Here is an 11,499-nt window from a genome sequence, read left to right on the forward strand (position 1 = left end):
TTCAAACCCACAGTGACCACACTTTATCCCTCTTATCTCTTTTAGCGGCGGCCACGTTTGAAGATTTCCAGATTCGGCCCCATGCACTCAATGTGCACTCATACCGGGCCCCAGCCTTCTGTGATCACTGTGGAGAGATGCTGTTTGGTCTGGTCAGACAAGGGCTCAAGTGTGACGGTGAGAAGTAGTATGAATAAGAGAAGACCCTCTACGGTGGTCAACACATTTCTTGGACAAGTGATCTGTAACACTCACCAAACATGCTCCATCTTCTCCTCTCTCCTGCTCTGCTGCTCTGCTGCACCTTCCTGCTGGTTGCTCTGGTCCACACCACCCCCTGCAGGATGTGGTCTAAACTACCACAAGCGCTGTGCATTCAGCATCCCCAACAACTGCAGTGGAGCTCGTAAACGGCGTCTGTCCACCACGTCCCTGAGCAGCAGCCAGTCCCTGCGTCTCTCCACCACTGAGTCGGTGTACAGCGTTGGGACGGCCTCCACCTGCACAGAAGATGCTACCCTCATCCGCTCACACACACAAATGGTACTCACAGTTCATTGGACAGTTTAAGACTATTAAAACTAAGTTAAGCATCTATATTATTGGGTATTGAATATTTCTCTAAGGAGTTGGTAGAGATCAAAAACAGAGCTTTAGAAAATGATCACTGGACATAACTTTCACATGATGGATGTGAATTTAAACGATTATTTTCTAACTAGTTCACTGCATCAACTTACTGTAAAACAGTGGTTTTCAACCTTGGGGTCTGGGCCCCACATGGGGTCACTTGGAATTCAAATGGGGTCACCTGAAAAAAAATTCAGATAAAATTTTATTTTAACTAATAATAATTATTTTTTAAATTATGATTAAAAACACCACACATAGTCATAAACAACTACTATATTCGATACTTCCACTTTCTCGAATATAAATTGAGATCAAATAAAATGCAGCATATAAAAATATCTGAGCTTGCGCATCTTGATTGACGGCCGTGATCACGTGATTGCGGGGTCGCCAGGAATTTGTGATGTCAAAATGGGGCCATGAGCAAAAAAAGGTTGAGAACCACTGCGAGGTCAGTGTTGTGTTCAGAAGTCGTTTCTGCTGCCCCCAAGTGGCCAAAAAAAAAAAAAGATTTTTTAGACAAGAAAGTTAAAAGTTAATGCTTAAGTGATTGAATCATTTGGTAATGTACTTTGTTGATCAGATTTAACTGTGTCAGTGATAATCTTCGTTTGTTCCTTTCTGCTAGCCACGAACCCCTAGTGAAGCCCGGCGCTTCTACACGGGCCGACCAGTTCATCTGGACAAGATCCTGATGAGCAAGGTGAAGGTTCCCCACACATTCGCTGTCCATTCATACACACGGCCGACGGTGTGCCAGTACTGCAAGAGGCTTCTACGAGGACTGTTCAGACAGGGCTTACAGTGCAAAGGTGAGTTCAGGCAAAGAGACAGACTCAGTTCTGGATGTCCAATGTCCAGTAAACTGTATAAATCTAATCATATTACAAAATATCTGATCCGCATGAATTGCATTTGTTTCCTCTCAGACTGCAAGTTCAACTGCCACAAACGCTGTGCGTACAAGATTCCCAATGACTGCCTTGGGGAGACTATTGGAGGTGAGATCGCTTCTCCTTTTTTTCCTTTTAACCCTGAATTGATTTGATCAAAAATATTAATTTCTCATCTGCATGTTTCCATTGTTAGACCTTGGATACTTTGATAGGTATAGGTAATACAATACTTTATCTAGCAAGACTGAAACTCACTGGCGCTAATGTTTTTATCTTCTCAGACAACAGAAGTAACTGTGGTAAGTAGGCTATTATCAGTGCTCAGTATTGATGCATGTAAAGCTGGACTATCCCTTTATAGCTTAGTAATAGCTCTAGATGTAGCATGTAGTAGTAGTTTTCCTACAGCATTTTAAACACATTGTAAATTTAAATCAATTTGTACTCAACCATCTGTTTTGCTTCTTTTTTGTTTTGCCCCAGACATGTTGAGTCCCAGTCCGGACCCTGAGGTGCCCATGGATTACACCAGCGAGTACGACAACTCGGATAAGTCGTCAATGGATGACTCAGACGAGGCCTGCAGCATCCCTGGGTCCTTTTCTCCTGACAACAACCAGGACGGAACCAGCGGAGATCAGAGGTATGAGGACAACACAAAGAGAGGACAGCTACAAACACATTTCTAAAGGGACGTAACACAAGTAACACAAACTCCAACACTTTTTTTTTGCTTTGTCCAGTGTTAACATCCCGCTGATGAGGGTGGTACAGTCGGTGAGACAGACGACCCGGCGATCCAGTACGGCTATCAAAGAGGGATGGATGGTTCACTACAGCAACAAGGACACACTGGTAAAAACATCACTCATGATTCCCGTGCTACCGGAGCTTACTTTAACTATCACTGCTGAGTAAACAGATTGAAGTCAAAATTAGTTTGAAGTGCATGAACCCACTTCTTTTCTTCTTCATTGTCTTCAGTATTATTCCTCAGTCGATGTGAGGGTCTAAGGACAGAGGATGTTGTTACGATGCCATGTAAAGCCCTTTGAGACAAACTGTTTGTAAAAAAATGGGCTATACAAATAAAATTGCCTTGCCTCGCCTTCTTTTCTGACTTAGTGCAAGTTTGTTTGCTTTCTCATCACTCGACCTTTGTGTTATCAGTTATTTTCTCTGTCCTCTCATACTTTCACACTTTCGACCTTGACTGCATGCTGACTGTCTTTAAGACCTTTTTTGTGGCTGTTTTGTGGTGCAGGTTTGTGAGTGTGCCTGTGTATAAGAAAGAATAGCTGACGATTGATGATGTGTCTGACTGTCCCTGAAAACATAGTGCTCAAGAGATGTACGGTCAATTCAAGCTAAAAGCCCATTTTCCACCTCTCCTTTCACTATATATTTGATCTCAGAGAAACTTTTCTGCCTCTGTGGACTTTTTCTTGTTTATTTTTCCTCTCTGGCTTCACTGGCACTTTCTTTCTTTCACTTTTGTCTCTTTTCTCTCTTTCCACCTTCCCATCTTGCAGCCTTTCCTACTGGTCATCCTTCTTCTCATCTGGCCTCTCTTCTCTTCTTCTGGGCGTCACCTTCGAACTTGAAATGCATCCATGCTGACGGTTGAACGTTCCTCACCCTCTGCCCTCTCCCTATCCCACTCTTCATTGACCCACCGTGTCTTTGTTGCCCTGACTCATCCCACCTTACTCTAACCACCAACAGAGAAAGAGGCACTACTGGCGTCTGGACTGCAAGTGCATCATCCTTTTCCAGAACAACACCACCAACAAATACTACAAGGTAAGAATAGTTAACTCCATGAAAAGCTGTGATCTCAAGTTCTTTATACTGTATGAAGAATGCAACCACATCATTGGTCCGTCCTCTTGCAGGAGATCCCTCTGTCTGAGATTCTGGAAGTGCGTCCTGCTGGAAACTTCAATCTTGTCCCCACAGGGACAAATCCCCACTGCTTCGAGCTTATCACAGGCGCTATGTGCTACTTTGTAGGGGAGGACCCCAACACCCTCCCCCCTCTGACGTCCAGCACCCCTCAGACTGTCCCACAGACACCTCCATCGCCTAGCCAAGTGGCGCCCAACAGTGGCATTGGGCGTGAAGTAGCGAAAGCTTGGGAGAGCGCCATTCGCCAGGCCCTCATGCCTGTCATCTTTCAGGACGCACCACCAGCTGCGGGGAACACAACTCACAGTAAGTTGAGAGCGAGAGTTCAATGGAAGGGCGTGTTTAATGGTTTGGTTTGACAAACAAGAGACTTTTCCTATTTTGTTTTAATTATGTCAAGCTGAGGTTCAGGAGTCCCTGTTTTTTAATGTGGGAGAAAAATAATTTCCTGTACCCATGAAATATTAGATGCTGTCTTTAAAAACACAACTTCAAATTCATAAAACTATGTAACCTTAACATGTTCTGTGTTGCTTTTTTTTCTCTTTTTTTCCAGGACAAGCCTCTATCAGCATATCAGTGTCCAACAGTCAAATCCAAGAGAATGTGGTATGACCTTCATTTGTTTTTAAATCAATTTCCTCCAGTCTTTAAATTGATATTTACAGTGAAAATGATGATTAAACGACATGAACTTCATTCCCACAGGACATCGGTACAGTATACCAGATTTTTGCTGATGAGGTGCTGGGATCTGGTCAGTTTGGAGTCGTATATGGAGGTATGTAAATCTTTATCCAGTGAAGCTGCTGACTGAGCCCTATATTAAGTAGATTAGAATAGATTTGGTGAAGGTCAAAAGAAATGGGTCTAAGCTATTAAGAGACTTGACATCAAAAACCTGTGTGTACAGAAGAACTCCATTTATTTAATTTATCAAAGTCTAGTTCTACGACATATGTCAAGAAATCTGTCATAAGAATGGTCAGACTACTGTTTACATATGTGTACATAGATTGTACATACATTACAACAAGGTCCCACATTCCACATGTGGTACTAACACTTCCTATCTTCATCAGGAAAGCACAGGAAGACAGGGAGGGACGTAGCGGTTAAAGTCATCGACAAGCTTCGCTTTCCCACCAAGCAGGAGAGCCAGCTGAGGAATGAGGTGGCCATACTGCAGGTAAGCACACGTACCTTTCACCACAGCTGCAATAGGCATACAGTAGCCTATATATTGTAGCATATCTGCCTTATAGGATATCTGCCTGTACAAATAATGTGTACTTTGTGGCATACTGGATATTGGTGTTGTGAATTATATTGACACAGACATGAAAAATGTCATCATTCATTTCAACAATGGTGTCCATAGTGATATTGACATGGTTTGTATTGACTCAGTAATTCTCCCGCCTTATCCAAGCATGAATCATGTTGAGTCAAGTGGATCTGAAAGGAAGCACACAGAGCAGCTCCTTCTGTGGTTACTTCTCACAAACTGATGGCTCAGCGTCTGACTAAACCAATATAAGGTTTTGCAGACGTTTTATTTTTCTCAAATGTTCCGCATACATATTGCTTACGAGTGTCTAAGAGGACAATAGTATCAATGTGCTGAGATGATCAGTTTGGGACACATGTTAAAAGACCATAAAGGTCAGTATCATGCTTTGGAAAAAAAAAGTTGTGGTACGACTTTATTTGACGCCTATCTCTATTTATTATCCATTATAACCATACTTGTAATTAGTTTTAATGCAGGTATAGCACTGTATAACTCTAGTTATGAACACTCATAAATTATCATAATGTTTTATAACAATAATCATAACACACTATAAAGCATTTTATCATGACTATAAGGTCAGGTATTATAATGTTATAAATAGGGTTATAATGGGATAGATAGGATAGAGATACTAGGCGTAATTTAATTGCCTTTTTGAACCTAACACACATAAAGTCCAGGCTTCATTGCTGTAAGTAAAAATACAGTAACAACAATGGAAATCTGTTTGAGTTGTCTTAATGATGGAACACCAACATGACATGAGAATATGTGCAGTTTAGAGACGGAAATCCATTTCATTTTTGTTTCTCTGGGTAAGGCACATAAAGGTACGACACATTGTTCACCAGCAGAGGGAGACAGGGGTGCAGTGCTGTGTCTTATAGAGGACTTTGTTTTTTTTTCCCATTCAGCTCTACATTAATTCATTTGGGTTATCAGACTAAAAACCCTCTGAATCATATCACTGAGTGATAAAATGCCATTTACGGAATTACTGGAGAATATCCATGTAACTTCTGCCCACGCTTTGTTTCATTTGTGGTTTTGCTGTCATGTCCTGACACTTCTCTGTCTAACACCATCCCACAATTTCCAATTTCCTCACCCCCCCCCCCACTCCCCACCCTCTTTTTCAGAGCTTACGTCATCTGGGCATTGTGAACCTGGAGTGTATGTTTGAGACCCCAGAGAAAGTCTTTGTGGTGATGGAGAAGCTACACGGTGACATGCTGGAGATGATCCTCTCCAGTGAGAAAGGCAGATTGCCTGAGAGACTCACAAAGTTCCTCATTACACAGGTGTGTTCAGTATACGCAACAGCAAACAGGGGATTTCTATAGCGTAGAAACTAAACATGAAAGACGTCATCGAAAGCATCGCCGTTTCTGCTGTTGTATGTCTGTGATGCACTTATTACTCACAATGACGCCTGGGTGCAGTATCTTGCTGCATGCTTTATCTCACCTGATTGAAGTCATAGTAACTTAAGGAAATGTGTGCTTTTCAGTTCTGGGTTTGACTCTGTCATATCCTGTTTCTGTGGTTGGCGGTCTGTCGCATCTCTTTGCAGATTCTTGCAGCTCTCAGACACCTGCACTTTAAGAACATCGTTCACTGTGATCTGAAACCAGAAAACGTGCTGCTTGCATCTGCTGATCCCTTCCCCCAGGTATGTACACACACAAACACACACATGCACACCTACAGTAAAAGGCCATCCTCATATGCAGCAGTTCACTCACTTAGTTTTGTCACCTTTATTCATAACTATGTTAGTATCGCTGCAGACTGACCGGCCCCTCTCACCCCCACCAACTGTTTCTGTCCCTCAGGTGAAGTTGTGCGATTTTGGCTTTGCCCGTATCATCGGTGAGAAGTCGTTTCGTCGCTCGGTGGTTGGTACGCCCGCCTACCTGGCGCCTGAGGTCCTGCTGAACCAGGGCTATAACCGCTCCTTGGACATGTGGTCGGTTGGAGTCATTATGTACGTCAGCCTGAGTGGGACTTTCCCGTTTAATGAGGATGAAGACATCAATGACCAGATCCACAACGCAGCCTTCATGTACCCTCCCAACCCTTGGAAACAGATCTCCAGTGATGGTAAACACAGAAGGGCAGGGATGACTGTTGGACACACCAGGAAACAGTAGAAACACATTTATTGGCCAGTTTCTTAGGGACAGCTAGCTAAAATAATGCAGTATAATAGGAGAATCCTGCAATAGGATCCACCTTTCTGGTCATTTTGGAGAAGATAGTGTGCTCTAAACCAGTTGAGCCAATAAAAAAAAATCAAATTAACAATTTAAGAATCATGAGGATATATTACTGTCTAGCTTGGTGTTAGAAACTTATGAGGAACGTGAACTGTGAAAGCAGGGCAAGCTATTACAAGTTGAGGCACTAAGAACATTGGGCCTCATTCACCAATATCTTCTTAAGAACCTTCTTAGATTCTTTCTTAAGTTGTTCTTAAGAAGTTCCTTAAGAAAACCCTACGTCAGATTCATCAACGCGTTCGTAAGCCTCAGAATTGTTCGCAGCTGTGTTCTTATGCCATCTCCTCGTAAGTTGAGGGCGTGTGCCAGGTGAGTCTAATTAACATAGGATTAGCATAGGTAACAGCCCCATCAATGCCCGTAAAAGGGCATGAGACTGCAGGGCCGTGTGCAAACAGAACCCACAGGCACTGAGCAGAGAAGGTGAAGTGAGAAAGAAAGTTGAAATGCTCAAATGAAAATCTGGGAGGGAGCACCAGACTCCAAACATAAAAAGAACTAAAGTAGTGAAGTGGCGCTACTGCGGCAGGAATGAAACAAAGAAACAAACAAAAGGCTTATATTTAGTTTATATTTTTATATTTATATTTATATTTATATTTAGGCTATATTTAGTAGCGTCAGCAGTGGCTGCAGCTCTTCGGGTTGTTATCAGAGAGACCACACTCTCACGTGTGCCATCATAAATATCATCATATTATCATTTATTTAAAAAAATAAATAAAAACAGTTGTGTGTAGTGTGAACACTTAAAAAAAAAAACTGATATGAATTAAGTGTCTATAATGTTTTTTTTAAGAAACTGCAATGATTTGTCAATTATTATTATTAATATATAATTATTAAAAACATCATAAAAGATGAGAAAATAATTCTTATTCAAATCATATAATATCATACAACTGCAGAACAAAAGAAAACACTATAATCGGTTATTTTTGCAGAAGTCTCAGCACTTAAAAGTGCGTAAGTATACTCCTGACTGTTCGTAGATTTTGTTCTTAGTTAAGAACAAATTCTGGATAAGAAAACATTCATGAATGCCACAATCTTCGTAAAAACTTCGTAAGTAGGATTTAAGAACAAATTTGTTCTTAAGAACGGTTCGTGAATGAGGCCCACTAACTTTATCATGATGAACCTGTCAATCATGGTTCCTGTTCATTGCACAGCTCACAGCTACTGTATATATAGGTATAGAGCTCAGTTGCAGCTGCTGTGTTAAGGTGTGATATTTTGACTTCACACTTCATTCATACTATCTATAGACTTTGTCGGTTTCTGTTCATTGAATGGCGCGTATCGCTTTGTGTTTCCAGCAATCGACTTGATCAACAACCTTCTCCAAGTTAAGATGAGGAAACGCTACAGCGTGGACAAGAGTCTCAGCCATTCATACTTGCAGGTAACATATCACCACTGCTGCACACAGACACATACACACGATGTAGTAGCTACTTTGTAAAAATGTGTGAAAACAACATGATTAAAATTCTGTCTGGAACTTTTAGGGGTTTTATCAGCCTTCCAGTACATCCACTAATCCTCAAGTCAGAGAACAGGAAGCAGCTCTGTCTCCTGATACAGTGACTGCCAATAACTCGGCAAAGTAATACCTCAGAAGAACTTTAACATTTTTTTTTTTACTTCTATAAATCCTTCAAAAAACATAGGCCAATATGGAAAAGGGCAAATACAAACATGAGGGAGTCTGCAGAAGCAAGACAGCTGCTCAACACAGATATTTCAGAACTTTATTGAGGATGTAAGAGGACGGATTAGCTATGAAAAAAAAATGTTTTCATTGACTGCACAGTTCTGGAATGTCTCCTTCAAAACAAAATAGTAAATTAGTGGCAAAACAGACCATTTTTCTCTGGGGATTTAACACAAGTCTAAATCCACTGTTGTTGTTTTGTTCGAATATTCATGGCTTAATTCATTTTCACTGTCAGAAGAGTCCTACGTATTTTAAAGAAGGTGTTATTTGTAATTTCCTGAGAAAAAAGCCAATAGGGTCATTCAAGTTCTTACTTGCGCACAGTCATGCACACCCACATACACAGAACCAAAATTGATTACTCATTACTTTATGTTTCACAACTAGCACATAAACACATAAAAGTTAACTGTGAGATAACTTCAAAGCTGCTAAAGCTGAATCTGAATCTTCATGTCTCATTTCTCAGGATTACCAGACATGGCTGGACCTGCGGGAGCTGGAGACGAAACTCCGCGAGCGTTACATCACCCACGAGAGTGACGACAGTCGCTGGCAAATGTTTGCCCGTGAACACACTCTGCCTTACCCGGCGCACCTCGTGCCTCCTCCTCCTGCGCCGGGTTCTGATGATGAAGAGGGAGGAGAAGATGCAGATGTGCAAGGCCTCACTGAGAGGGTCAGCATCCTTTGACTGGAGAGAGACAGTCGACTCAAGAACCTTTTAGGAAGGAGGAAAGAAGAAGGGAGAGGGAGAACGAGACAGTTGGCCTACAGTCCGACAGAGACATTAAGATGCAAAAGTATCACTGGGTTCTAATTTAGATAGTGTCTGACTGTTTAGGCTTTCACAGCACAACATCTCCTGTGTGCCAGCACTCACTTTACAGACTGAGCTTGTCAAATATTCCCTCTAGTCATTTACCTCTGCAGTGAAATCATCTTTTGGAATATTGAATAGTGAAGGGATCAGACTTTTAAACCGTAATTTGCCAGACAATTAAAAAAAGAGCCGTATCACCGTTTCTTTCTCACAGCAAATCACTGCGAAGTGAAGCAGGAAATACAATTTTTCTAATCAAGATAAGAATTTTCTGTAGGTATAAGAAGAAAGAAGAAAGAATTGCCTTCAATTAAATTACGTTTGTTTTTAATGTCATTCAGTTGAACTGGCTGGGATCTGAGTACATCTAAGGCCCTCAGCGAAAATGGGCCCAATTTCTTCACAGTGACAAAAGACTTCCTCTGTGCTGGTAATTACTAATGTGCAGATAATGGCATCAAACCCATCTGTATTCACAAATGTATTCCCATAAACTCGTGTCCTGTAGTAAAAAACTGGAAGTATTGATCTGGCGACAGCGAAACCTCCAGTAATTACCACTGGAGTTTTGAACCACAAGAGGCTTTTAGAAAAATATGAAGTCATTAAAGATTCACATTGTGGCTTTAAATGAACTTGAGCACTGGGGCTGTTTATTACCTGCTATGACCCGACAGTTTTTAACAGTCATGGAAGACTTTCTACCTGCAGATGACATACTAGATGACAATAGCCTCGACAGCTGTTCCCCAATGATAAAAATTGCTTCCACATCGCTGAGTCACCCCACCCACTGTCATGAAGTCAGCTGTGGTGAATGGCATGTCCCCACAGATGTCTGTATATAAGATTCACGTGCTGATGAGAAGATAGACATTTCCCTTAGCAACTCCCTATGATGTAAGTGCTTGGGTTACTAAATTAGATTTTTTTTTTTTTTTTGAGAGTGTATGTAGTTCAATTATTGACAAGCTGTCATGTCAATTTGTTGCATGTCTCTGTGAAGTAGAACTATTTAGATACGATATAAAACATACCGTAGTTATCATGGTCTATTATGCACATGTGTAATCTGAACGTTACGTAGCTGTCAAGTACGTGTAGACTGTGTATAACATGTTTGAAGGACGATGCTAGCCTTTGTAACAGATAATACAAACATTGAACAATATTCCTTTTTGTCTCAGAGGTTTTATTTATTGTATACCACTCGGCGTTCCCTGGAAGTTGTAAAAAACCCAGAAGACATGGAAATGTGAGGATAATTTACTACTAGAATACTTGTCATACACAGACAGTTTGCTTTTCCTCAGCAAAATACTTCATAAGAAGCAAGGACCATTAGTGTCACTCAGGTTTTCTATCGTGGAAAAGACATGCTTTGAATGACAAAAGACTAAGTACCACTTACCCTGCAGCAATAAATTACTTTTCTACTCGCAGTCTGACAGACTGTTATTTTTGCCCTCTCTGACAAACACAGATTATACTAAACACCCCGACTGTAGTTTCTCCTCAAATGCACTGACACTAGGGTCAATACAAAGTTTCAAGGATGCTCCTACTACGTGGTTTCTTTCCACATGGACTCTGATTTATGCACACACACACACTCACATACATACATTAAAAAAAAAGCTGCGAAAGGAGAAAGACAATTTTCTTTAGACATATTACACCTCACAGGCTGAGTGGCACTCAAGAGGACCCTGTAGCTACAGAGACAAAGAGAGTGAATTGTTTTTCCATTCTGTGATGAGCGCACTTCAGTCCGCTACTCTGGGGAGAGTGCACCCTTGTAACTCCCACAGTGCATCCATCATCATCGCCAAACGATGACAAATGATACACACTTTCTCTCGTTCTGTCTCCTGTTATTTCTCTCTGTTGTGCCTTCGCATCAAATATCCTTCTCCAGGTCACCGTGTTTGCGCTGACAT

The 11,499-nt window shown here is 41.3% G+C and overlaps 1 protein-coding gene across 4 annotated transcripts in view; it reads left to right on the forward strand.

Moving 5' to 3' along the window:
- The window catches only part of prkd2 (protein kinase D2), a 35,846-nt gene extending 24,848 nt beyond the window's left edge, over positions 1-10,998 (forward strand). The window contains exons 3-20 of one of the 4 annotated variants that reach the window (XR_015037502.1): positions 46-177; positions 344-543; positions 1,262-1,445; positions 1,563-1,634; positions 1,811-1,828; positions 2,013-2,172; positions 2,273-2,384; positions 3,255-3,332; positions 3,425-3,743; positions 3,994-4,046; positions 4,146-4,218; positions 4,520-4,626; positions 5,874-6,035; positions 6,308-6,406; positions 6,570-6,837; positions 8,336-8,421; positions 9,206-10,814; positions 10,889-10,998. Coding sequence is in view for 2 of the 4 variants with exons in the window: in XM_085796457.1 (XP_085652583.1) it covers positions 46-177; positions 344-543; positions 1,262-1,445; positions 1,563-1,634; positions 1,811-1,828; positions 2,013-2,172; positions 2,273-2,384; positions 3,255-3,332; positions 3,425-3,743; positions 3,994-4,046; positions 4,146-4,218; positions 4,520-4,626; positions 5,874-6,035; positions 6,308-6,406; positions 6,570-6,837; positions 8,336-8,421; positions 9,206-9,430 (2,348 nt within the window). In the remaining 2 variants the exon portion in view is untranslated. Of the gene's footprint in view, positions 1-45; positions 178-343; positions 544-1,261; positions 1,446-1,562; positions 1,635-1,810; positions 1,829-2,012; positions 2,173-2,272; positions 2,385-3,254; positions 3,333-3,424; positions 3,744-3,993; positions 4,047-4,145; positions 4,219-4,519; positions 4,627-5,873; positions 6,036-6,307; positions 6,407-6,569; positions 6,838-8,335; positions 8,422-9,205 lie in introns of all 4 variants that reach the window. The other 3 variants (XR_015037503.1, XM_085796457.1, XM_085796458.1) reach the window with 3 other exon arrangements.
- The last annotated feature ends 501 nt before the right edge of the window (positions 10,999-11,499 follow it).

This window comes from Trachurus japonicus, chromosome 13 (assembly GCF_045865225.1).
Source record: "Trachurus japonicus isolate A0001 chromosome 13, Traja_1.0".
Taxonomy (NCBI): domain Eukaryota; kingdom Metazoa; phylum Chordata; class Actinopteri; order Carangiformes; family Carangidae; genus Trachurus; species Trachurus japonicus.